This window comes from Triturus cristatus, chromosome 1_2 (assembly GCF_964204655.1).
Source record: "Triturus cristatus chromosome 1_2, aTriCri1.1, whole genome shotgun sequence".
NCBI lineage: Eukaryota > Metazoa > Chordata > Amphibia > Caudata > Salamandridae > Triturus > Triturus cristatus.
Window position 1 is genome coordinate 917,861,809 of NC_140580.1, and position 27,379 is coordinate 917,889,187.

Sequence of the window (27,379 nt, forward strand, 5' to 3'; positions counted from 1 at the left end):
TGAAATTAAAAGTTTATTTCAGCATACATTCCCATAGCGCATGCTTCCCTTCGTGGCCAAAAAAAGCCACACAGATGATTTTAGAATCAGCAGGGAATTGCACATTTTCATTTTTCAATGCATTTTAAACGGGAAAATAATTACTACATTATTTTGTTTTAATAAAAAAAAATGTTTCATTTGTTTACCGTCCCAAACAAAGCAGATGGGGAAGAGGCCACAATCGACTCGTGATTGAGAGGTGCTGAGGGGTGGGGCCTGTTTGCAAAGAAGAGAGTAATAGCCAGAGAGGATGGAGTGGGAAGCTGGGGAGAGACACGGTTGGCGCAAGTGTCTTTATAAGGAAGGGGAGAGCAGGAAGGGTGGAGGAGAGACACAATTGGCAGAGCGGTGTTAGGAAGGGGAGAGAATGGGACGAGAGCGAGGGAGGACAGGAGCCGGCTTGGTTGGCTGTGCAGTAGACTCCCAAGCCAATAGGCATTAGGAGAAAAGTCAGTAGCCTAATTCCTGTAGTTTGACGCTTTTGGATTTGTACAGTGAAATTATTGTTTTAATTCAGTGAATATCATTGAGGGGAGCCTGTTCCAGTGCTCAGGAATGGAGGCGTGAGATAAAGTGACTTGTACCGGGATAATTTCATTTGTTTATGTAAAGAAACAGAATTAGAACAGGTCTGTCCTGACTCCATAGTCCACAATTTAGTCACTAGGCAACATTTGCTCCATCACTCACAATGGTTCCGGAATGTTGTTATGTTTCATGGGGTTTTGACTAAAGCTAGTCCGTGATGTCTGCGTTTATGATGGGCTGTATCCTCACCAGCTGAGACTTGGAGATCGCATCAAAGGTTTATGACACAAACATCACGAGCAGGGAGTTATTTTATTAAGTGTCAGAGGTAGCTTGAAAGGGCTGTGGCCATAGATGGGCTGTCCCTGAAGAAACAGTGGCATTGGCTAATGAGAGCTCCAGCTAGTCCATATTTACAGGTGGCTCTAAATGACAGCCCGATTAGGAGTCGATAAGATGCTCTGGGTTAGAGGTTGGCGAATGCAATAGCCTTTTAATCTGGCCAACCAGCTGGTGAATGCAGGCAAGGAGACACGTCTGGTCTTCTCCTCTGGCTCGCGTGTGGATGCTGTCGCCTTGAGATGCCTGGTCAGGTCAGAGGATGGGGTTCTCCTCTTCCTACAGCTTAGACTTCAGTGCCTGCATCTCCATGGAGAGGTCAGAGGCCGTTTGTTCTCCTCTGGTGTTGGTTCAGAACAGGTCAAAAGAGGGTACTTTTCGGCTCTGGCTTCAATGCTGGTGCTTGCAGATCCTCTACCTCTTTGGCATCCAGCTCAACTTCCACCTCCATCCCGTTCCGCTTGGCCAAAATCTTGCTTATCTCCAGGAATGTCTTGTTTTTGGTCTCGGGCAGCACAATGTAGATGTAAATGAAGGCGATGAGGCAGACAGCGCTGAATACGATGAAGCAGAATTCCTTTAGGCCTTTCTGAAAACGACACAATGGGGAAAAAACTTAGCACACATATTCTGGTGCAACTGGAAGAGGCAGATATACCTGAGGTGTAATGAGAAAGAGGGGTGCAATGTGTGAAAGAACTTGAATAACACACACCTTTGCCTTCAAATAACACAGACCGTTCCCTCTCTTACCCTTTCTTACAGAGTCTCTGGGAAGAGGTACACCGGTGGGTTTATCAGCAAGATGAAGTCATATTTCAAGTTTTTCACATATGATCAAGGGAGTAGCCAAAACATTTAAATACCTCCCACTTCGAACCAAACATCTTATGGCACCAACTTTCCCCAGAAGGTCTCTCTTGTCTCTTCCATTCAGGCATCTATCCATTCATCCTTTCATTCTTTCACCACGTGCTGAAATCCACAATTTCACCTTTACATTCTGTCATCCATTGATTCTTTCATCTATCATTAAGTCTTTCACCATTCTGTCTGTCCACCCATCCATATCCAAGCCTATGCATCCATCTCCAAGCCTATCAATCCAATCCATCTATCTATCTATCTATCTATCTATCTATCTATCTATCTATCTATCTATCTATCTATCTATCTATCCACCCTTTCATTAATCAATTCTTCCATCCACTCTTTCCCTCATTCATCTTTCAGTCATTCCTCCATTCTTTCACTCATCCATTGATCCATCCATCCATCCATCCTTTCACTCCATCCATCCAGCCATCCAACCTTCCTTTCACTCATCCATCCCTCCACCCTTTCACTCAACCATCCATCTTTTCACTCATCCATCCTCCCTGTCATCCATCCATCCATTTACCCTTTCACTCATTCATCCACACTTTCACTCATCTGTCCATGATTTCACCCGCCCTTTCACTCATTCAACCTTTCTTTCCCAAATCCATCCTTTCATCCATCCAACCACCCTCCCTTTCACTCATCCATCCATCCCCCCTTTCAGCCATCAATCCATCCATTTACCCTCCCTTTTTACTCATACACCAATTCTTTTGTGCTTCAATCATTTCTCTCATCCATCCACCCTTTCACTCCATCCATCCACCAGTTCAATTCATCTATTCAGTTTATCTGTCCATTCCTCCCTTTCTCTCATCCTATCCATCCATCCATCCTTTCACTCAACCATCCATCCTTTCACTCACTCACTCATCCATCTTTTCTCTCATCATCCATCCATCTGTCCAGCCTTTCATCCACCCATTCACCTTCCCTTTCACTCATCCATTTATTCTTACACTAATACATCCTTTTGTTCATCCATCCTTTCACTCCTTCTATTCAACCTCTCACTCCATCCATCATCCCTTTAACTCATCCCATTTATCCATCCTTTCAGTCAACCATCCACCCTTTCACTCACTCATGCATCCATCCTTTCATCAACCACCCACCTTTTTACTTATGCATCCACCCTTTCATCCACCCTCCTTTCACTCATTCCACCATTCCTCCACTCATCAATCCTTAAATCCATCCATTCATTCATCCATCCATCTACTTATCTACCTTTCACTCACCCATCCATTTACGCTTTCACTTACACACCTTTGTCTGCCAAGTTGCAGACAGAATAGACATTTCAAGAACTCCACCCCGCTGTAGCTGCTAAAGTTGAGGGTTCACAATGCGCCAGCATCCATCCTTTCATTGATCCATCCATCCATCTGTGGAAATTTAGCGTGCAAACTGAACATTATCTGCGCCATCTTGCCTCTCCCCAGCGCCACGCACAGCGAATGCACGGCCGCCATTTTAGGCACCCCACTCTCTCCCCGCTCACTCTCGACCGCCAGCGCTTTCCCTTGGCGCTGCAAGCATCCCCCGCGCGCTGGCCACCCCCGCTCTCTCATACAGGCCATAAACCCTCTCCTTCTGCGCGACCCTGCTACGGAACCACTTCCAACCGACAACCCATACATGGTCATGCCTCTCCTTTGATAACCCCCCTTCCTCTGCGCCCCATTGTCTGAACTAGTCCCAGGCCATCACCTAGCCCTGCGGATGCAGTTTATTGCCCCTACTGTAAGGGAAACACCCCACATCAAAGGGATTACAGTAGATCAAAGCCCCTACCCCCTGAGACCCGGCCGGTTGCACACACCCCCGGGAATTAGCGGAATTCCCTGCTGCGCGATAGCCATCTCCCACTGCGGGTAGGGTGGGAACCTCTACTGTAACCATGTGTGGGAGCGGATCTGAGCCGGGGCTTCAGGGGATATTTCCCCGCACATCAAGGGAATCTCAAGAATGTACTATGTATAATAAAGCAATAAACCAGTGTATAAGAGACCAGGTCTCAGAGATGCAGTTAGAGCACCTCGTGACGATACCTTGCTGTCTGATCTGATGTGTTCTGCTCCGACGGAATAAAACTTTGTTTCCTGCCTTCCAGTCTCCGGCGCCTGCCTCTTTTATTGGTAAATTATCGAGTGGTATGAGAGGCGATTACCGCCGGGCAAATACTTGAAAGATTATCAACTGAAACTGCCGCTACCATTTAACACATCCATCCTTTCACTCATCCATCTATCCATCCTTTCACTCCTTACATCCATCTACCTTTTAACTCCATCCATCCATCTGTCTGCCTCTTCACTCAGCCATCCATACTTTCAGTCACTCATCCATTCCTCCTACCTCCTTTCTCTCATCATCCATCCATATTTTCACTCCTTCATCCATCCACACTTTCATCCACCCACTCTTCCTTTCATTCGTCCATCCATTCTTTCACTTATCCATCCACCCATCCTTTCATCCATCCATCCATCCATCCATACTCCCTTTCACTCATCTATCCATTCTTTCATCTATCTTTTGACCCATCCTTTCACTCAACTATCTACCCTGTCACTCTACCCTTTCACTCACCTATCTGAAGGTCCAGGTGAGGCAAGTATGTCATGTTAGGATGCTACATGCTAACGATGAGGCAGAGGAGCTCTCTGGGACTCGGGAAGTCGGGAACAATTGTACATCCTTGTAACATTTATTGCCACTTAACCATGGGATCTCAGGCCCTAGATACTACAAGTTCACTCAATGTGGTAAACCACCTATCAAGGCTTCCAGAGTCACCCGATAGTTTACACAAACAGTGAAAGACTTGCTTTTGAATGGTGGTGTGGAGTGTACTGCTCAGGTACAGATTACGCTAGAATGGTGACCAATAGATGCAATATCCCTGCACTGTTATAGCAGCTTGTAGAACTAGAAGACTTGCTGACAATTAAAGGTCCTGCAGCTCAGTAAGAAGCCTTCTATCAGCGCTACAGTAGGATATGTTGGACACAGTTGAACACAGACGCCCTACTCTCCCAAGTGTACCCACGCCAGAAGAGAAGGTCGAGGAGTCAGACATCCTGAAGATTCACAAAGTTGTATGGACGTTACTCGATTTCAGAGATTAAGGAAAACCTGGTTATTTTAATAATTGGTTGCATTACTTGAAAAGGCCTCGCGCCGAGATACATCTCCTTGTGGGATTCGTTGCGCTCTATAAGTGTATATAACTTAACATAAACGGCCGTTGCTGGGAGCACCATCAGGAAGGCTGCTTGTTGGCGTCAGAGGTACACTGCAGTTTGGCAGAGTACAGGAGGTCATGATGTACAGTTTCAGAGGGATGGTGCAACTCTTTAGGGAAATGGTTCAACTTGCTTGGTCAGGTGGGCATCTTCAGGTGAACCACATTGACCTTTCCCTATGCCTTCTGACCATGACCACAGTTTCAAGAGGAGGAGAAGGACCTCAGGTGTTCTATTCCTGCACACTGTTTTGTCACGGAGGAGCCTGAGCCAGTCTCTTGATCCTGACAGCAGGCGTGAGGAAATCTTCTCTTCCTTGGTGGCTGGGGAGGAGTGCTCTGCTCTCAACAGTGCCATTCTTGAGGCTGGGATGGGCATTGGCACAAGTCACCAGTCTTTGCAGCACTGCGTGCTAAGGGCAGTGATCGCAGAGCTACACTCAGAAGTCTGCTCCTTGTGTTCTTAAGCAGATAAGGCAGGTTCTCAGCACTAGGGGTGGGTTACCTTAACTTTCCTTTTGATTTAAGCCAAATTACACTTTATCAGTCCTTTGAGTCTGGTCCTAACACACAAGAAGGCATTCAACATCCTGACCTGGTGCAATTCTTCTTTTGGCATATCGCAGAAATTTGCGTTGAAGTCAGCGCGGAATGGAGCCTCTGCCTCACCATGCCAGCTTATATTCCCATACATTTGCAGTTGAGGACCTAACCAGACACTCAGACTGCTGCAGCACTTGAGTTTTCAGCGGGAAGTACTTGGGTTCAAATGCATCTTTCTTTAAGTACATTGATCTCTTGGTTACAAATGTCACATAATGTTCTCAGAGCTTTTGGTTCTATGGTAATGGCAGACATTCCACCGCATTAGCATGGATTGTGGAATTCACTCAGACAGTCCTTCAGTCAGTTTGATACTTCATTGCTGAGAATCAGTCTTCGTCTGCCAAAGGTGACCACCTGAAGAGGGTTTGGGCACCTAGCAAACTTTTGTTCAAGTCTTAGCAGCGGCCATACCGTTGACCAGTCTTTGTCATGGTTATGCATCCTTGCAGACCACCGATGGACCAGTTGAGAGACAACTGTTCCTTACAGAGTTTGTGAATATAAACTAGACATGAACTGAAATGCTTCCAGTTGTTGTGGTTATGTTCTGCTCATGCGAGGTGTAGCATTGGGAGCACTGTAGGTCGATGTTCTCCCAAAGTAGTGCCAACTCCTCACACTGCCCACCTCGCAGCTTTCTCATACTGCCCACCAATGCCAGCTTCTCACAATGGCCATTAGTGTCATCTCCTTCCACTGGCCATCAGCTCTAGCTCCTCAATCTGTATACCAATTTCCAGCTCTTTACACTGCCCATCAGCTCTAGCTTCTCTCACGGCCCCATGATACCAGTGTTTCTTATTTGCCGACCAGTGTAACGTCTACAGAGTACCTGCAGTATTAGCTAGTCAATGTCCACCTGTGCATATCAAACCTACTCAGATGGGTGAGGTGGGTGTTGGCTTCCAGTTGAGGCAAATTCATCAGCCGCTCAAATCCCAAACAATCACTCACCTCCATGAACGGGAACACCAACCCCACGGTGAAGTTGGATAGCCAATGCACTGAACCGGAGACCATAAATGCTGCTGACCGTGAAGACTGGCGGAACATTTCTGTGGTGACCACATTTGGAATCGTACCTCGGAAGGGAGAAAAGAGTTGATTAGGCATAGACTGGTGGTTTGCATTCTTTATCTATACAAATATAAACAAATACCAGCACCATACACTAGAGTATACAAAGTCCAAGGATGTTGGCCCACATCATCAAAGCATTTTGCTACAATCCAGGTACATTTGTCTTGGGCTTTTGCATCTAAGCATAGCACATGTTCTTCAATTAATCCACCACCACCTACAAAATGTACATCACTTCACCGTACTGCGAGATAGCAGCTGCCTGGTCTCCCTTAAAGTGCCCTTTTAAGCAATAGGGCCCGGACAGCTCCGACCTGCTCGAGACAAGGTAATTGGAAATTAGAGGAATTTCCATGCTCCTGGACACCCACCTTCTGTTTTTGTCCTTTATTTATGCCCTCTTATGGGCCTGAAATCATTCCATTCCTCTTATGCCTACAAACTATTTTTCTTCCTTTTCCTACTTCTGGAAGCCCCACCAGTAAAGCACTAATTTTCTCTCTGTTGTTCTCTGGCTTTATCATTTCCAGCAGCCAAGGCTGTTCAACCCATTTTAAAAGTAATGCAACGGCTGCTTACCGAAGAACTAAGGACGTCTCCTATAAGGATTGCCCTGTAGTGAAATGAAATATTATCTTGAAGTTCTGAGTCTCGGAAAGGCTGGTCAGGCTGAGACAGCTGTTTACAGGCCAGGTGCCCTGCACTAAGGACATTGCTCTTCTAACAAAGATTGGCTTATGGTTCAGACTTGAATAGTTTGTTATCTTCTTGCTGTGTGTGCTTCCATGTTGGCTGATTCTCTGGATTGGCACTATTATAGTTAACATCGAACTCGCTTGTCATGGCATCCAATAAAACAAGACTTAGAAATGATGTTAGAGCTCTTTTCTCATTTATGTACTCAGCTTTCCCTCCAGGGTTCTTGGACAGCTGTTAGTTCCATTCAAGACTATTTTCTTTCTAAAAATCAACCATACTCTCATAAATAATTCCTTGGCTCTCTTCAGCTCCCCCTATTACCACTCTCTATTTACTGCCCATATTCAACTTTCATGCATATGACACAGTCAAGTACTGAAAACAGGAAACCCCTCAAACTTCCATAGTGTGTGTTAATGAGTTTTCCTGCTTAAAACAACACAAAGTTTGTAGTTTATGTTCTCTTGTTTTTGTCTACTGGTATCAGTCTGTGCCCCATTCTCTAAAGAATTTGTAGACAAACCTTTTACTAAAAGAAACCTTGAAAAAACATTGTCCCATTTCAGAACTTTTGTTTCCTCGGGACAGTGAAAGAGAAAATGATAAACATTAAAGCCACTTTCTGAGCCATTGAGGATTTTAGATCTCCACTCACTGATTTCCTAATTGTATTAGTTTCACTTCAGTTTAGAGCTCTGCTTCACTGTCTGCCTTCCCATCTCCCTTCTGAAAAACCTTCACAGTTCCCATTCTCCTATTCCTCCTGTAGTTCCTTCTACATCCCCATATTTATGTTCATGGCCTAGCCTCTAAAGTTAGCTTTCTTCAGATCTACCCAGGTCTTTCTTGTCCATCTTGTTTTTCTGCCCAGCCAGTGGACGATTTAGGTTCTGTATTTGATGGTCTTAACAGGACTAAACAATGCAATGTGCCCATGTGACTAGCAAGTGGAATGTTCAGATTGGGTATAACCAGCAGGTTAAATGAGAGTATGAACTGTACACGTCAATGGTGTAGCCATATCCAGTATGCTGTGTCTAATTGTGAAGACCGTGCCTAGCATTTAGGGCTCTGGTGTGAAGACAACATCTAGAGCAGGGGTCTCCAACCTTTTCTGTAGTGAGAGCTACTTCTGATCAGTAAAAATCACTGCGAGCTACTGAAGTCTACACAACTTGCGTATTCATACTAGACACACCCACGCCCGGCTTTATTGATTTTAAGGCTAATGTTCATAGAGCCAGATACTATGGTTTGAACAAAATACATTGACTAGGGACATTATGACAGGGCTATCATGTGTGCCAGTGAGAACATTGGTTTTTGGTATATATGAACATGTGTGCCTATGAATAAAATATATGTGGATGGGTGACTTGGAGCCTATGTCATATGTACTTGTGGCACAAGACATACTTTCCCCATGTGCGCCATTACATGTATAACATAAATATGCAACCATTTTTGTAAATGGGAAAAGTTTTAAGTGCAGAAAAATGTTCTACAAAAATGTTCATAAGATGGAGCGTTTTTCTGCCATTTATATTTCTCCCACCTAAAATAATTGTTATATTTCTCAGTTATAACTATGGCACCATGTCTGCCAGCCACTGGAAGCAAAATGCCTGCTGTGTGTAAAGGCAACACTTTGAAGTGGAAGAAAATTAAACTGAAGAGTTAACTTTACGTTTATGTAGATTCCACAAAACTCATCATATTAATTTTCTCCCATTTCCAAGTGTCACATTTAAAAACACCAGGCATCTTGGTCCAAGTAGTCTGTAGACATGGTGCTGTATTTATAACAGAATAAATACAGCCAATTATTTAAATGAGAGGAGTTTAAAGTGAAGAAACATGCTTCATTCAACATAAAGAATTAATTGGCTTAATTGAAAGTGGAGAAAGACATTACAACACAATGTTTCATAAAAATATTTTTCTTCACTTTAAATTGCTCTCATTTAAAAAATGACTGTGTTTTCTAGTTATAAAGAAGGTACAATGTCTACTAGCCACTGGGAGCAAGAGGCCTGCTGTTTCACACTTTTAAATGGAAGAAAATTGAAATGAAGAGTTAAATTAATCTTTATAGTAACTTTTAATTTTAAGTTTCTCCTATTGAAAAGCATTCTGAAACATCATTTTGTTCTCAGCTCCAATATTGAGTTGACAAGGACTTTTATTCAAGGGGTAAATACCTCAGTGCTTCAGTTCTATATATCTGTCCAGCCTGGCCATACATCTGACTGATCACTGCTCATTATTAGGCGCGGCTATCTGCAACCTCATACTAATAAGGTAAAATAAACACAGCCTTCCCTTAACTTTGAAAGGAAAATGTGACCCTGTGCTTATTTAAAAATGAACTGGAGGCTGTAAGCTACTTTGAAGGTGTCTGTGAGCGCCTGGTAGCATTGTGAAAATGTCACATAAACTACTGCTTCCAGCTCTTGGTGCCATTCACATCTGGACTATTGGTAATTGTTCTTAAACATAATAGGCCCGATTCACAAAGGTAAACTAAGACCCGAAGTCTAAATTTAGACTTTAAGTCTAAGTTTAGACCTTAAGTCTAACTTTAGACCTTGAAGCCTAAGGGTCTGGTTCACAAAGTTAAACTTACACATTTGTGAACGTTTATGATCGTTGCTATTCACAAAGGGATTTACGAGAATAATCTTTATGAGTGCGGAGTCTCCATGCATAAAAAGATAGGTCTTTTTATGAGCTGAAACTCCGCACCCATAAAGATACTACTCAAAAATCCTTTTGTGAATAGTAAATAATCGTAAACTTACATGAACGTGCAACCTATGTGAATCAGGCCCTAAGTTAAACTTCAGCTCTAAACTTGAAATTCAGATCTATACTTAGACTTCAGGTCTAAGCTTAGGTTTCAGGTTCAAGTTTCAAGTGAATCGGGCCCAGTGTCATCTAGCTCCACAGACAATATTGGAAGTATTGTGTGCAGTACTGGCTGCCTTGACTGTAGAAATATGTCAAGTTTTGGTGGCCATGACTTTAGTATCATGTCCGGATCTGGCGGCTATGACCACAGTATTGTGTCCAGTTCTGGGGATCCTGTCGTATGGTGTCCAGTTCAGGGAGAAACTTCTAAATTTGAAGCACAGTCCCCAAAATGAGATGCAATACTCTAAGCATGTTACACCAAAGAAGAGAATTGCAACATTATAGAAGCATGTAAATCCGTGCCCTTGTTGCGCTATACGAATGGCCTCATTCATTCATTCATTCATTCAAGGTGGAAACCTTGCTGTGTCTGTGTATCAAGAAAGGGCTGGACAATGTTCAGACTGAATCGACCCAGAGGTCCTTTCCTATGTTTTCATTTATGGTCAGCAGAGGCAGCTGCTTGTAACACTTGTGTCCTATGGAAACACAGAGGTAACCCTACTCAATAAGAACCAGAGGCTTAAACAATATTATGAACAATGGTTTGCATTGGAATTATATCTGTATACTTGGTTAATCAAAAGACATAATTGCACAAATAAAACTGTAGTAGGATGTAATTCGAGAAAGCCATACACTGAAATCCAACACAAACCGTAATGCAAAACTGAGGAATATTTTTGATATCTTTCAGTATTTATTGTCATAATACATGTGCAACGTACAGTGTCCTCTGTGAGACTGAACCAAAAACACAATAAAACAAATGCGAAGGTCTAGGTATACAAAATAGGACAAGACAAAATAAAATGTATACCCATGTATCTCAATCAGACCTTTTGTGGGCACATGTGCAAATCTGGTGTATGGATTTTTCTGATAGAGACTTCTACTGTGGATTTCTTACCTTGGACTATCCCCCTGGTGTCAGACTTGATCCAGAAATTTTTAAGCAGGCCCCTTGTATGCCAGTAGGTGGTGGTGTTCTGCTCCATGTGGCATTGTCTGTGCCAGAAGCGACGTGCGTTGCTCCTATATAGGCACCACGTCATCGCGCTGACCTCAGTTCCTTCTTTTCCGTACCATCAGTGCTGCTCCGATGAGCTCCCCCCAAATCAATTTTTGACTAAATTCTTTCGACCATTTTGTCAAACTCGACTGCTGTGCCTTTTTTCCTGTTTCTTTGGACAATGTCCCCAAACAAACCGACCGGTTTCAAAACTTGTTGTGCCTGTCACAGGCAAATGTATGTGATAGACCCCCACTTGTTGTGTTTGTGATACCTGGAATGGGACCACGATTCCACGGCCTGCGTGGATTGCAGGACCATGAATACAAAGGCACTCTGTGAGCAGGCCATGGAGCTTCTGGCTGCCTGCCATGCTACTCAGCGCCACTCCACATCCCATTTGCAAGGGAGGTTTCAGGACCGCTCCCACAGTCGCTTGAGCTGGTCATTGTCACAATCTTGGACTTCTTCAGGTAAGTCTCACAAGAAGATGTTCAGGAAGTTGAAGCGCTCTTTGACCTCTCTGAGTCGAACCCATTCAATGGGAGGGAAAGATCCCACAAGTCAAGGCCTCACTCCCAGGTTGTTCCTATGGAGCCGACATCTGACACTTGATCCGATCCACCCTTCCCAAGGTTTCCTGGAGCCGGAGCAACTCCTGTCCAACTTCATGAAATTTATGAGGCCATGAACCTCACTTTGGGCAGCCAAACCCCTCTGGGGCTCCTTTGGGACCCATGCATTAAAAAGAGACTCTGACTGGGACTCTGTTGGCGGGCTGCAACTCTGCACCAGTCGGGCCCTCAGGAACCGTTGATGGATCCAGATTGGCCCTGGCTGCTGATGCTGAACCCATCCTGATTCCTGACTCCAAAACAGAGCCCGAGCGGCATTTCCTGGTGTTGGTTCAGGCACCCACATTGCCTGAATTGGCGATGGTGCCCTATTTCCCTGAGCGGCCCTCTGAGGAACATGGAATGAGGGGATCAGAGGATCCCTATGGCTATTCCGAACCCCTAGCGGAGTCCATGACTGATGACACCTGATATGAGGACCTGGCTGATGCCAGTGGTCTGTACACTTTGCCAGACACTGACATCCTCTCACCCTCCCCCATGGCTATGGAGAAAGGGCCTTCCTTACTGTGTGGGATACAGTTGCGCAAGTGCTGCCCATGGTCTCGGAGGAGGTGCTCCAACATCACTCCTAGCTGAGGACAACTGTCTTTTCGGGAAATATCCAGGCATCCCTTATGGACATGCCCATGAAAGGGATGTGCTTTTTTGGTGACAAGGCAGATTCCGTTCTTGAGCATTTCAAAGACAGTAGGAGCACCGCTAAGTCGTTGGGGCTCACCATAGCCCCGCAATAGCTCAATTTTGCCTTCCGCCCCTTCTGTGGCTACGGTAGCGGCTATCAGCTGCATCCCTGTTCCCCCACACACCACACCAGCAGGCATCACAGTCCTTTCGTGACTGTGGATGCAGCTCCCAGAAATCTTGTGGGAACCAAAGCCTGAAGCTGACCCAATCCGCCCCCCCCCCTTCACCTCCTGGCAGTAGCAATCTCAAAGCCTCTTTAGTTTTCTCTCCTAACATCATAGGCACCCGGTTGGTGGCAGGATTTGGCACCACCTGTGCCAATGGTGGGAAATCACTTCGACTAAATGGGTGCTTCAGATTGCCCAACAGGGCTATGCCTCACCTTTCAAACATACTCTGGGACCTCTGTCATCGCCAACTGAATGGCTGACGGAGAACCACCTCTTGCAATAGGAAGTTCGAGCTCTGCTGGCCAAAGGAGCTATTGAGAGGGTATCAGCATCAGAAGTAGGCCGTGGCTGCTATTCCTGCTACTTTCTAGTGTCGTAAAAGGATTACGACCTCCGTTCTATCCTAGCTTACAGGACACCTACTTCCATATCTGCGTCCTGCCTGCCCTCAGCCATCCCTTTGGTTCATGGTTGGCCAAGAGCTCTATAAGTTTGCTATGCTCCCCTTCGGCCGTACCAGTGCCCCTTGGGTGTTCACCAAAATGATGGCAGTGGTTGCAGCACATCTGCGGAGGTAAGGGGTTCCTTCCCCTGTCTCGATGACTGGCTTTTAAAGTTGTCTCTCATCTCCAGACTATAACAGACCTCCAGCATTCACTGGGGTTCACTATAAATGTGCCAAAGTCACACATGATTCCTTCGCAGATGCTTCCTTTCATCCGAGCTATTATGGACACAGTAAACTTATGGGCTAATCCTCCGGATCAGCGAGACCAGGATATTCGGGCTATGATTCTGATGTTTCAGCCTCTATCCTGGAATGAGGCGAGACTGACTCTGAGGATGCTGGGTCTCATAGCCCCCTGCATCCTCCTGGTAAAACATGACCATTGGCCTAAGCGTGCTCTACAGTGGGATCTTAAGTCCCAGTGGGCACAGCATCGAGAATCTTTCGGAGCTAGTCCAGATATCAGAGGGAGCTGTATAATATCTGCCGTGATGGCTCATTGACTATGATTGGGTCAATGGCAGACCCATCTCTCTTCCCCATCCAGGGCTCTCAGTAGTGACAGAAGCATCACTTCAGTGTTGTGGCAGCCATCTGGCAGAGGTGAAGATCAGAGGACTTTGATCTGCAGCGGAAACATAGCTCCACATTAATATGTTGGAACTGAGAGCCATTCACCTGCCACTGAAAACCTTTCTGCCTTCCCTCAAGGGAAGGCTGTTTAGGTGTTCAGAAACCGCATCACTGCCATGTGTTACTGCGACAAGCAGGGTGGGGTGGGGTCGTGGACCCAGTGTCAAGAGGCCGTGTCCAGATATGGCTGGAACATCAGGGTATTTTCCCTGTGGTTCAACATCTGATAGGCTCTCTGAACACCAGAGTAGATGAACTCAGCAGTGGATGCCTAGTGGATCATGAATGGTGTCTCCATCTGGAGGTGGTGCAAGGTCTCTTCAGAGATTGGTGAGAACCTTGGTTAGATAAATTCTCTACAGCAGAGAACACGCAATGTCATCACTTGTGCACGCGGGAGTTTCCAAGGCAGCCCTTGCTTTGAGATGCATTTTGTCTTGACTGGAGCTCAGAACTCCTGTACGCCTTTCTGCTGATAATATTGCTGCCCAGAGTTCTCAGGAAAATCACGAACAACTGGGTCCAAGTCATTTTAGTGGCCCCAGATTGTGAAAGGAGAGTCTGGTATCCCGAACTTCTGAGCATGAGCATTTGTCTTTCGATCACGTTGCCCCTTCAGGAATATCTCCTGTTGAAGTAACAGGGCAGGGCCCTGCACCCAAACCTGCACACTTTCCATCTACTTGTGTGGAGATTGAGCGGCGACAGTTGAGGGTATTTGATATTCCCCCGAAGTATGTGATGTCTTCCTGGCAGCCAGGCATCCCTCCACAAAAATGATTTATGCCTGCAGATGGGACAGATTTGTGACTTGGTGTGATGTCAAGTCCATCGATCCTCTGTCTGCACCCTTGTCTGAAGTCCTTTTGTTTGTTTTGTCCCTTGCCCGGAAAAGCCTTCCTTTGGGGACAATTAAATGGTACTGTTCTGCCATTTCAGCCTTCCTGCAGTTGCCAGATCAACCCTCCCTGTTCAATTCACCTTTTGTGACTAGTTTGCTAGCTAGAGGAGTTCCAGTTTTTTATATTTGTCATGCAGCTATGTGAGCATCAATGCACACATTTGTCAAACACTACTGCCTAGATAGTCAAGGCCGGCATTATGGGCATTTTGCTCATTCATTACTCCTGGACTTTTTAGTGTAACCAGTTCACAGACCCAACTCCGGGCAGAGAGATTACTTTGATGTCTATCCTAAGGTAAGGAAAATGCAGCTTGAAGTCTCTATCAGATGAACAAGTTACTTACTTTTGGGAACACCTTATCTGGCAGAGACCCTGTCTAGCTGCAGATTCCTTACTGACCCTCCCTCCCTCCCCTCTGTTCTGTGAACTGTATTTTGATATCACAGCGATCCTTCAGGACAGCATCTTGGCACACAGATCATTCAGACAGTTTGGCCTGCGCTTCTGTTGCAGAGAAACAGTCATGAAATGAGGTCAGCGTGCTGGGGTGACACCTATATGGGCACGGCACTTCATTGCGGAAGATGCCAATGATGACACGTGGAGCTGAATTAGGCCACATTAGGCTGCTCAAAAATGTACAGTTCCGGTCTGATGCCTGGGGAATATGCTACGGTAAGGAATCTGTGGCTAAATAGAATTTCTACGAGATAAGGCGTTACCAAAAGTAAGTAACTTGCTCTTCATGTCTATAGTCAGAGAAGAACAGGACTCAAGAAAGGACTGAACTCCCCAGCATAGTTGCAAAGTTATGCCCCAAAATGAACCTTCCATTTGTGACTAGACCATGGGTACTTACTGGGTCCGATAGCATGTCCGACGACATACATGATGATGCAGGCAATGCTCAAGTACGGCATCCATGACACGGTGGCCTGTGAATTAAAAATCAGCATTCATTGATGAACAGTGCTTCTTACACTACCAGTTTCATTCATGCTACCAGGGTCCCTGATCTCACCATTAGTGAAGTGACTGAGATCCAACTGTGCAATAGTAGTACACAACACCATATTTAGAAGGTGCAATTATATCACAGCAGTGCAACCACAAGGTGTTCTCATGCTATGGCCCCGTAGAAAACTGAAAGCTCGCCCTTCCTGCACTGTTACTCCAGTTGCCCTGAGTTCATGGACCCCTGCAGACCTCAGAGCATCACTGTGTCTTCATCCAAGGGTAAAATATCATCCTCATGTTCTATATAGAAGATTAAACAAAAAAGATGATGGGAGGAATGCTTGCAATTTGACTAACCAATGGCAATCGCTTGGGATAGCTTTCCAAATCATTATTCTTTTGCCCACCATGTCACATCATATTAGACCAAGTTATATGCACATCAGCCATGATCATGCTCCAATAGGAACAGTCCAGCCCAAACTAATTGCCTGGTCCTCCCAAGACTGGAACGCAAGCAATCGAAGACCGGTTTCTGCCTGATTAGGTCTCTTCAGTCAGGTGTAGCTTGGTTTCACTTGAACAGTGAGCAAGGAACCCACATCTGGGCATTCTTTGGCCACTTAAGGGTTACATCAAACACACAAAAGGTGATGGAAGCAATGCTTGCAATTTGTCTAACCACTGGCAATCGCTCAGGTAGCATTCCAGCCCATTGTTCATTTGCCCACTATGCCACCTCACGACATTTTCAGTGCGGTCTAGCTAGTAGGGAAAAAACAAACAAAGACCGCAAACCCACTGAAGAAACTGGGGGCCAGATTTATCAACATTTAGTGCAATGCAAACCAGTACGACAACCCACTGAACTCTGTCAAAAGGAGAGCGCAGGAATGCTCCATAATGACTTACATATAGTGCATTCCTGCTCTCTCTCTGCATTGGCACATTGTGGCTGCCAAGGGCCACTGCAGGTACCCTTGCGCCATGGAGCAATGGTGCCTGCGTTAGAGGCAGGATTGTTTTTGTGCAGGAAGGGGAGTGACGGTATCTGTCTGAGTTGGAGAGGGTGGGAGTTCCATGCCTTGGCAGTTTGGAGGGAGAAGGAGCGTCCTCCTGCTCTGGTCTTCTTGATGCGAGGTACCATCGCAAGGGAGAGCTGGGCTGAACGGAGGGACCGTTAGGGTGCGTGGAACGTGAGGCGGTGGTTCATGTAGGCAGGTCCGGTGTTGTGAAGGGCCTTGTGAGCGTGGTGAGAAGCTTGAAGGTGATTCTCTTCTCGACGGGAAGCCAGTGTAGTGTCCGTAGGTGTTGGCTGATGTGGCAGTGGCACAGTAGGTTGAGGACTAGTTTGGCCATTGAGTAATATTGGGGTGACCCATACTAGTCCACGGACCTGGGTAATGATCGGTATAGAAAAGCAGTGGTCCTAGACAATTACTATTAGGAAAGTATTCTTTAAATCAAAATCTATATACAAGGCACACATAGAGATCAAATCGCATCATAAATGTACCCCAGTTATTTCTCATTTTGATTAAGTATATCCTCAAAAAGACACACAAGCACCTTACATTGCTTCAATAGTGACTGTTTAATTTCACAGTTATTATAACAGATCACTGTAGACAATGCTTCAAAACAGAAAGAGGGTTGCTCCAGGAGCAGTGTGAAGAAGGAGAGTGCTCGTGAGAATAGAACAGATATATAGGGAGGGAAATCAAAGAATACATTTGAAAACACAAAAAACATATAGTTATATCCTTAGTAAACTGGTCGTGGTTTACAATAGCACCAGTCTTACAATGGGGCCTGTCTCTCCTAGATTCGCAAGTTATTTGCTGTTTCTTGATGGTGAACAGAGTATATTCGGTATCAGGAAGGGGCGTGTTTAGGGCGTCTCTTCCTAATAGCTATTTGCAGTGGTATGTAAGAATGCTTTGCGACGGAAAAGCAGTGGCAAAATATTAGCTTTCTACTATCAAATACAATTTGATGGCAATCCATTTGCAAACTGCAAGAGGTTCTTAGGGGACCACTTCCCCTTTGTGAATGCATGCGAAACGTTTTTAAAGGGCAGGCAGTGGTCCCACGGTCGTGGAAATGAAGAGGACAATTCAAGACAGACAGCTCATAGTTACATGGAAAGCGGCGATAGGCAGTCTCCCTACTGGGAAACTGGTAAAGAAAGTCTGTACTCCTTGACTATTAATCAAATGTCATAAACCATCAGTCATGTCATGGCCTTGCCATGGAAAAGGTAGTCCCACTTGATAAATAGAGTATCACTTTGGGTGTACTCCTATTACCCAACATCCTCTGGGACTCTTTTCGTGAGCAACACCCAAAACATATAAATCTCACCTGCCAGCGGGCTTATGATCATTGATAGGGCCAGACGGGGCTGGTTCCACAATTGTATCCCATCAACTCAATAAACCTCGAAGCCTTTGTCAGCTGAACAAAGCTAGTTGACAAAATGCATGAGTTCAGCAACAGCTTATACTGCAAAGGGAATTTAAAGGGTGGCCCTCTACATTTCCTGGTTTGGCCTCTCAGGCGCTCGGCATTAGGCCGAGAGATTGAAATGTGATCGAGTAAAGTGTCTGCACAACCACCACAGTGTAGTTTGAAAATGCACAGCCCAAGCAGAGTAGGTCCAGATTCACTAAAAAGAATCATGCAACGCGGCACAACAGGTAAAGTTGCTGTGCTGTGTTGTATGAACGGGAATGAGCAGAACGGTACATATCTATTAAGATGTGAAGCTGTTCTTCTCTTTCCCTGTGCTGGTGCACTTTTGGCTTCCATGCACCAGCACAGATCTCTTTGCACTATAGTGCAAGGGTGTCTGTGTTGTGGTAAGCATAGTTTGTGTACAAGGAGTCCCTTCCAGTACAAAAACTATGCTTTAAGAAGTTTCCCACTTATATGCTGGAGAATGTAGCATACATGGAGAAATGGAGACATTTCTCCTCATTATGCCAGCCTCAATTCTTTGTAGATCGAGATTTGCATCACCCACGCCCATGCACCGCCTATGGAAAGCCCTCTTGACGCAAAGTACTGCAAAGCAGTGCTGCTTAAGTTTGGATTACTTTTGGTTAGAATCCAAGGCAAACCGTGATACGTGTTGTACTGTAAATCTCACCACTATGCTTTGCGTTGGGTTTATATTAAAAATGTTACACAAACCAGATGCAGTGTTTGTAAATCTGGTCCGTAGTTTCCCTCTCTCCGCTGCTGTGAATCACATGTTTTGCCCATCCTTTAGGACGGGAGAAGTAGAACAGCCTCCTATCCCAGAACTCTTGTAATGTAACTTTGTCACCCTATATTAAGGAAATTAATGGGGTTGAAGAAAGGTGAAAACTGCCCCAGATTTCAAAAGGGTGAAAATTAGACGACCTACTGTACACATCTTCAAGCAGAGCACTGAGAGTTTGTGCATGAAATGTTGTCAGGATTCTACTGCTCAATGTAAAACAAGGAAGTAAAGGATCCTAAAAAGTTACTTTTGTGTGTGTAAGAGGGAGGACGGCTCGGCTCAGCGGAAGTCGGAAAATCCGGACGGAGCCATGGGGAAAACACCGGATATCAACCGCGTTCTAGTCTCCCTTGGAACGCGTGACGTCAGGACGCAGCCGCCAATGGAGCACAAGAGGGGCGGAATCAGGAAGGAGGTCGAGAGGAGCAGGACGGGGAGCGAGTGGATCGAAGGTGAATGGACAACGGAGCAACGGATATCCAGAGCGGAGGACAGCGAAGTTGAAGAACGGAGGACCGGAGGCGCTGCCGGAGAGCAACAGCGGACGGGACGACAGAAGAAGGACGGAGACCCCAGCGCAGGTGTCCCAGAGCCCGCAGCGACGACAGAAAAGGAGTTTACTGCTTTCAAGCCGGGCGGCTCACAAGAAGGAGAGGACGCCCCGGGTCCGGCTGCCGCGGCCCGGTACACGGGTCGTGGCCTCAGGCAAGTGCCGCTTAGAGGGTCTTTTTGGTGGGGTAGCTGGAATACCTATTAGAAGACACACCCTACCGGAGCCCACTATTCCCTCACGAACCTTTTGAAGGTTCCCTCCCTGACATCCCCATTCCCTCCCTCACGTCGTTATGGTGAAGGTGGCACAACTTAAAGAATAGGAAGAGTAAAGCCTAACCCGAGTGTTTTCTGTTCTTTGTTTCTTTTTCAACCCTGGTGAGGAGAACCCTGGAGACAGCCAGACCCGAGGAGGGACGACCAGGACAACCAAGAGTAAAGAGTGGTAGATGGACACATACCCCTTTGCAACAAGGAGAGGACAATCCTAACTTCTTGGAAGAGATTATTATTTTCCCTTTGAGCCTATTGTGTAACACCGACTGTCTTTCTCTTACTGTGGCGAATAAACAGTATCCCTCTCATAGACGTATAATCTGACTGCTTGTCCTTCTATACCACTACTCTGCCCTCGAGCCTCCTTACAGTGTGTCTCCCTCCTCCCGCTCTCATTGACTTCAACTATGATGTACCTATCATCTGTCCCTCTCCATATTTCCTCCATTTGTGCCCTCCCTTTCTATGAATGTCCATCCTTTCCTGCAGTCTTACTTTTTAGGTCGAGCCTTGGCAGCACATGCCCTGTCTCTTGACATGCTGTATTCAATCGGGGACTTACAGCCCACCTCCAGCTCCTACTTCGCTTTTGTCAGTGTGCTTTAAAAATTTTGCTTACAGTTGGACAATATTTCCTGCTTGTCCCACCTTTATACTCAATTGTTGACTCACATGGATTGTCCCCAGGACTTGTCCTTTTCCGCTTCTCCTATTTTACCTTAGGGTCAGGAACTTTTTATTTTTATTTTGACCAGCTCTCTTTATGTATGTGAAGCTTACTCACTCTGCTCGGACTGCAGCTGCATCCTCCTCCCTCCTGCTTGTTGGGTTCTTTTCTCCCCTCTAGCCAGCTCGGAGCTGCTGCTCCTCCTCCCTTTATTTATTTTGATGTGCGAACGCTCGCTACCACGGATCGATGAGGTTTTTTTTTTTTTACAGCCAGTTTTGGGCATATGCTGTGGTCTTGCACCGTACCCGATTGCTCTTTGTTGCTTCCCGTCTATAACTGCCTTCAATGGTTTATGTTTTGTGAGTGTAAAATCATTGCTCTGTTGTTGCTTGTCTGCTGCTCCCACCCCGTTGTATGTTCTTCCCTGTGCCCCCTCCACTGTTATTTGTTCTTGTCCCATGCCCAATTCTGTGCCCTTGCTTGCCTGGTGCCCCTCCCACATTCTTACTTCCCCATTGTTTGTGCTTGCTCAGTGGACCTCTTTCCTTTCCTAAACTATGCGGCAAAGAAAGGAAATTATGTGATGCATTGCAACACATTTTGTGCTAGTATTACTTTATTGTTTTGACATGTTTACACTCTTACCTATCAGGACTTAGGTTTCACCTCAGTACCACTTGAACACCCAAATACAGCATTAACTCTACAAGTTACCAGTGGTGGCTCCTCTGCTAAGGCGGAGGAGCATCGCCCCACTGCCTTGAAGCAGTGAAAGAAAGGAAAAAATAAAATGATAACGTAATGTTATTGTCACTTTATTTTGTCCTCCTACTGAGGCAGCTTTGCATGCCGGGGTGTGGCTGCAGAGCAGGGGAGGAGTGGTAGCACCCTCTAGGTGTGCAATGACTGTTTGGCTGGCCCTCTTGGGCCGTCCAAACAGTCATGCGCATTTTGCCTGTTGTCTATGCAGGCTGCAATTCCACCCCACACAATTCCCCAACTAACAATTCCAATACAACACATATAATTCCACTCCAAACCACATATATCCACTCCACTTCAAGCCAAAAAACATAGGTAAAAGACATTGTCATTTGCAGCGCCAATAGCTCTAACTCTTGTTTATGATCACTTTTCAACATGCTGCACAGCAGCCACACTGCTCTAGGACATAGCTTAAAAACACTGGCAAAGACAATAGCTCTGGCTAAACACTTATAAGGTCCCAAAAGCGAGACCTATTGGCTATGCTAATCTTGTTCCAATAACCTCTGGTCAGTGGTGGTTATGGCTGAGCCTAGACATGGAAAAACAGAAGTGCGCACTCAGTTTCAGCAATATAAACTGTGTGTTAAGTTGGTAATTGGTGCAAACGAGTAAATCCCCCTGAGTGGGGAAATCAAAAGTGAAGAAAGTAAGCACGCTCCACGGTAGGAAAGTGTCACTCGTATTGCACTCTGAATAAGAGAAAAAATTCTCTGTCAATGAAACCAATTAAACAAAAACTTGCTCTGAGGTCAATTCAATTTATTGAACCATTTCTTCAAATAAGGCTGTAGAATTGTATACATTTAGATCGTTCAGTAAACCATATATCCAAATGCCCAATGCATTTCGGGCTATTTGAGCCCTTCTTCAGGGGCGCCCTTTCAGACCTCCAGAAAGTATGAATTCTTACACCAGCGGGATGGATGCTTGGTGCAGAGTAATCAATACTGTAATCAGAATCTTGAGTTTGGTATAGAGCAATCAGCACTGTAACCATAACCATGACAGATGATGGCAACTTTGTCCGACTAGAGAGTGACACAATCAAGGGTAGTTTGCGACATTGGTGTTGGGCTCCCACGCCTATGCCTACTTTCTGGGGTTCTTGAGGATCTCGACCAGTGCCCAGATTTAGGCAGAGAAGTGATTTTGGGAGTCCCGCTGACGGACCATGAATGCCCTTTTGACCTGACGAATGGTTTTGAGAGTAGTCGATGCAACTTCTTGAAAAGCCCTTGCCTGCGCCTATGGAGATGTTTGTAAAGAACAGAGCACCAGATAACAAAGCATTTCATAAAAGAAGTTTACTCACCTGCATGGAAGCGACAAAGTCCTAAAATGCTTTACCTTCGCAGATGCCAGGCATCTTAACATCTCTGTATATACAAATAATATCACATTTCTTCACAGTGTTTATGTGAATGTAAATCCCAGGCACCACTGCAAGTAAAGCCCGAGAGGCTCAACTTCAGAAAGTTGTGACTCTGAGTGCTGGTATCCATTGATATTGCGGTGTCCAGATATGGAAGCTGAAAGTTCCAGATCTTGAGAGAACTCCATGAAAATGTCACTAAGGCGTGTGAAAAAAAAAGAGAATGTGAGTGATACCCTGTGCTACAATCGCCACTCTCACAAAGAAGTGACTAGGGTATGGGAAAGATGGCGGACATGTTTGGGAAAAGGGACGATGCATGGAGCAACGCATATGACCAGGATTCCAAAGTGATTTTGTGTTGTGCAGAACACGCTGAGGGCACCTCACCTTCCTGTAAGGACAACTGATCAAAGTGAAGGAAGGGGGTCTAGGTGAAGGGTCCTCCGTTTATATACATACGCTAATCAAATTTTACATTCAGAGTAACTGCTCAGTCAACAATCACAGCACTCAGCTTCACAAAGTCTACGAAAAGTGCTATATAAATACCTGTACAGTACAATACAGTACAATATCATGAAATCATAAGAAAACTTTGGAAGATACTTTCCGTGCATTAACTGCGACTTCCACTGGCTTGGAGATATAGCAACCTATGATTGATCAGAAAGCAATCCTTTGTTAGAGAAATATCTTGACACAAACCTGCAAATTAAGGGCCACGGTCAGCACCACAGAGGACAGGATGCAGATGCCAAAGCCTGCCAGCAATAGGATTCTCCTTCCAAGAGACTCCACGATGAAGGCCTGGAGGTGAGAGCAGAAGGGCAAGTTATCACTTTGGAGATCCCTAAAGTTGTCTATCACAGTCTCAAGCATACAGCGAGCAGGAAACTAACCACTCCCATGGGAATAGGCTATTTAAGGCATATTCATTCTCATTGTGTCTTTATGGGGAAGAAGCAAGCAGGTAAAATATTTACTAGCCAGCCTTGGCACTTCCATTATGCCTTGTTCATCAATCAATCAATCAATCAATCAATCAATCAATCAATCACTACTTGCATAGCGCAGCTTATCACCCATGAGGGTATCCAGGCAGGGGGCTGCTGGTCCCAGCCGAAGAGCACGGTCTTGAATCCCTTCCTGATGTCTGTCAACGAGGGTGATGTTCTAAGGTGAAGCCTCTCAACTGATGCATTGATCTGGTGTTCGGTTACTGGAAAAGCTGCTATTTCATGGATCCCTGTGCTTATTTTCCTTTATATCTGTTGTAGAAACTCAGGTTTTCCGTCCTATGAAATCAAGCTCTGTCCAAGATGGACACGCGATCAAAGAGACACTCACATTGAAACAATCTTTCTCCGGAAATGCGCTCCAGATTCAGATTGCTCTTACAGTACACTTCGGAAGGGCTCCTTCAAGCTCTTTGTTCAAGACAGACCTAAAACACATGCTTTAAGCAATATTAAGCTTCATATCTAAGTCCTTGCCCCTGGCATTAACAATCTCTGAGAAATGTATTTGTTTATCTCTGGAACCCTGTGCAAATGAGACTTTTTAAAGAACGTATGACGCCTCTATTTTATGTTTGTAAAGTTCCTGTGACACCTCCATTTTATGTTTGTATAGACCCTGTGGCACCTCCGTCTTATGTCCCTAGAAAACTAACATAATGTCATGCTGACTTCTGGCCAGTGCTTAGTTTGTGAACAAAAATACCTGATGGGCCCATAGGTTTTCTTAGGAGCCCGGTGTTCAGGCGTGGCCCTTGTAGGTGAGAGCGGTGGGGTGAGGGCTGAGTGGGGGGGTAGTAAACCGAAGACGACGAGGGAAACATAATTAAAAAAGCGCAAAGTAACTGGTTTTGATTTTTTAAAATTTAAGTTTCCCTCATCGCCGTCTGCCGACTCCCCCCCACCCATCCCGCCCCACCATTCTTACCTGTGCGGGCCACGCCTGCCGGCATGACTGAATGCCGTGGTGCACAAGAACCAAGTCTGCCTAGTCTTGATTCTACCTCATGCCTTTCTTCCACCACCCATCACTCTTCATCTCACTCCTGCGGGTTCTTTTATATCCCTGCTTTCTCCCTTTGCCACTTTTCGTAGCTTTCTCTTGGCACCTTTGCTGCCTTTCTCTTGCTCTGGGTCAAAGTATCATGATGAAAATTAAGTTTCCCATTGGAAAGTGATGACAGCTCACCTTGAAGGACTTATTGTGCTACCAAGAACTAAGTCATTAAATAAAAAAAATCCTGTGCTTCCAATACAACACCCTCTCATTTCTCTATGACGTTTCCCGCCATCCAGCTTAAATTACTACTAAATTCCTGTGCTTGCTTTTTTGTAAGGTGTCTTCACCAACGTGCAGCTCATAGGCTTCAGCATTCTTGTTTTATCGCCATCAGAGGTTCTATCAGTTTCATTTGTTGTTATGACATGTCTGTAGTCCTTTTAAGTATCTGTATTTGGTGGCCTTGCACCGCTCTAACGGAAGCTGATGCAGTTCTCAAGTGGGTAAAGGCTTAGCGGGTCCTATATGCACATTTACAGCAGTGGGCTTGTTGAGTTCCTCCACTTTACCAACCCTGAGATCTTGTCCCCAGCCAACACTACAATGTGTCAGCTATGTTGGTTGCCTGCTTGCTTCATTTCCTTCTTTGCTCAGCTCTAACTGGTTCCTTCTGTTCTTTTCGTACTTAGATCTACTGCTACACATACATTATTGTCACCTTTTTATTCCCTCCATTCTACATCTCTCGGTCAATGTAGATGGTACACAACATTGAACACTTGTCCTGCTTCTGCTGATTTCTTGTCTATCGCCTTCAAAGTGACATTGTACAGGGTCTGCGGGTATAGCCATTATACCTGCTCCCTCAAAGCAGCTTGTGATGGCGCGCGCAGAAATACAGAGTCGCCGAGACTGGTTACTAGCTCTGTAATTGAATCTGTGCTCTGCTTTCTTTAAAAACTGCATGGAGATCGCTATTGTTCTTTTAAAGGTTATCTCGCACCACTTTGCACCTTAAAACCTACATTTATATCGGTTAAATTGCTATTTGCACAAAAATGTTTCTGCAAGTATAGCGCTATTTTAAATTGTATTTGAATTGTTTTTACTGTATCTGTAGCGGCTGGTTGCCCCTCCCCGTTCCACCGCGGGTGTAGTCCCGATTGTTGTGGAGGGAGTACAGCAACTTCCGGTGCTCTGGGGTGGGCGCTCTAGTTGTCACGCCTTCCCTTCCTTAAAGCAGATGCCTTGGCTATCGCGCAGCGGACGCGCGCAGATATACAGAGTCGCCGAGACTGGTTACTAGCTCTGTAATTGAATCTGTGCTCTGCTTTCTTTAAAAACTGCATGGAGATCGCTACTGTTCTTTTAAAGGTTATCTCGCACCACTTTGCACCTTAAAACCTACATTTATATTGGTTAAATTGCTATTTGCACAAAAATGTTTCTGCAAGTATAGCGCTATTTTAAATTGTATTTGAATTGTTTTTACCGTATCTGTAGCGGCTGGTTGCCCCTCCCCGTTCCACCGCGGGTGTAGTCCCGATTGTTGTGGAGGGAGTACAGCAAGTTCCGGTGCTCTGGGGTGGGCGCTCTAGTTGTCACGCCTTCCCTTCCTTAAAGCAGATGCCTTGGCTATCGCGTAGAGGACGCGCGCAGAAATACAGAGTCGCCGAGACTGGTTACTAGCTCTGTAATTGAATCTGTGCTCTGCTTTCTTTAAAAACTGCATGGAGATCGCTACTGTTCTTTTAAAGGTTATCTCGCACCACTTTGCACCTTAAAACCTACATTGATATCGGTTAAATTGCTATTTGCACAAAAATGTTTCTGCAAGTATAGCGCTATTTTAAATTGTATTTGAATTGTTTTTACCGTATCTGTAGCGGCTGGTTGCCCCTCCCCGTTCCACCGCGGGTGTAGTCCCGATTGTTGTGGAGGGAGTACAGCAACTTCCGGTGCTCTGGGGTGGGCGCTCTAGTTGTCACGCCTTCCCTTCCTTAAAGCAGATGCCTTGGCTATCGCACAGCGGACGTGCGCAGAAATACAGAGTCGCCGAGACTGGTTACTAGCTCTGTAATTGAATCTGTGCTCTGCTTTCTTTAAAAACTGCATGGAGATCGCTACTGTTCTTTTAAAGGTTATCTCGCACCACTTTGCACCTTAAAACCTACATTTATATCGGTTAAATTGCTATTTGCACAAAAATGATTCTGCAAGTATAGTGCTATTTTAAATTGTATTTGAATTGTTTTTACCGTATCTGTAGCGGCTGGTTGCCCCTCCCCGTTCCACCGCGGGTGTAGTCCCGATTGTTGTGGAGGGAGTACAGCAACTTCCGGTGCTCTGGGGTGGGCGCTCTAGTTGTCACGCCTTCCCTACCTTAAAGCAGATGCCTTGGTTATCGCGCAGCGGGCGCGCCGGCGGCGTGCCAAAGGCAAGCCCGTCTGCGCCCGTCCGCGACCAGACTGCGGCCGGGGCCAGTCATGCTGCTAGTGAGGGGATTTCAGAGGTAAGGATCGTGTGGTCGCGAGAAGATCTGTGGGCGCTCAACGCGGATGCTGTGTGTTGCGCTCATAGGATAGACCAAAGGTCTGACACCTTCCCT

General features: G+C 45.5%; 1 protein-coding gene across 1 annotated transcript in view; it reads right to left on the bottom strand.

Moving 5' to 3' along the window:
- The window catches only part of LOC146868321 (solute carrier family 2, facilitated glucose transporter member 5-like), a 140,675-nt gene continuing 113,296 nt past the window's right edge, over nucleotides 1-27,379 (bottom strand). Inside the window, exons 9-12 of the mRNA XM_085609741.1 lie at nucleotides 23,461-23,562; nucleotides 15,749-15,824; nucleotides 6,602-6,729; nucleotides 1-1,498 (exon numbers count right to left, since the gene is read on the bottom strand). Coding sequence (XP_085465867.1) covers nucleotides 1,271-1,498; nucleotides 6,602-6,729; nucleotides 15,749-15,824; nucleotides 23,461-23,562 — 534 coding nt within the window. The 3' untranslated portion in view covers nucleotides 1-1,270. The remainder of the gene's footprint in view (nucleotides 1,499-6,601; nucleotides 6,730-15,748; nucleotides 15,825-23,460; nucleotides 23,563-27,379) is intronic.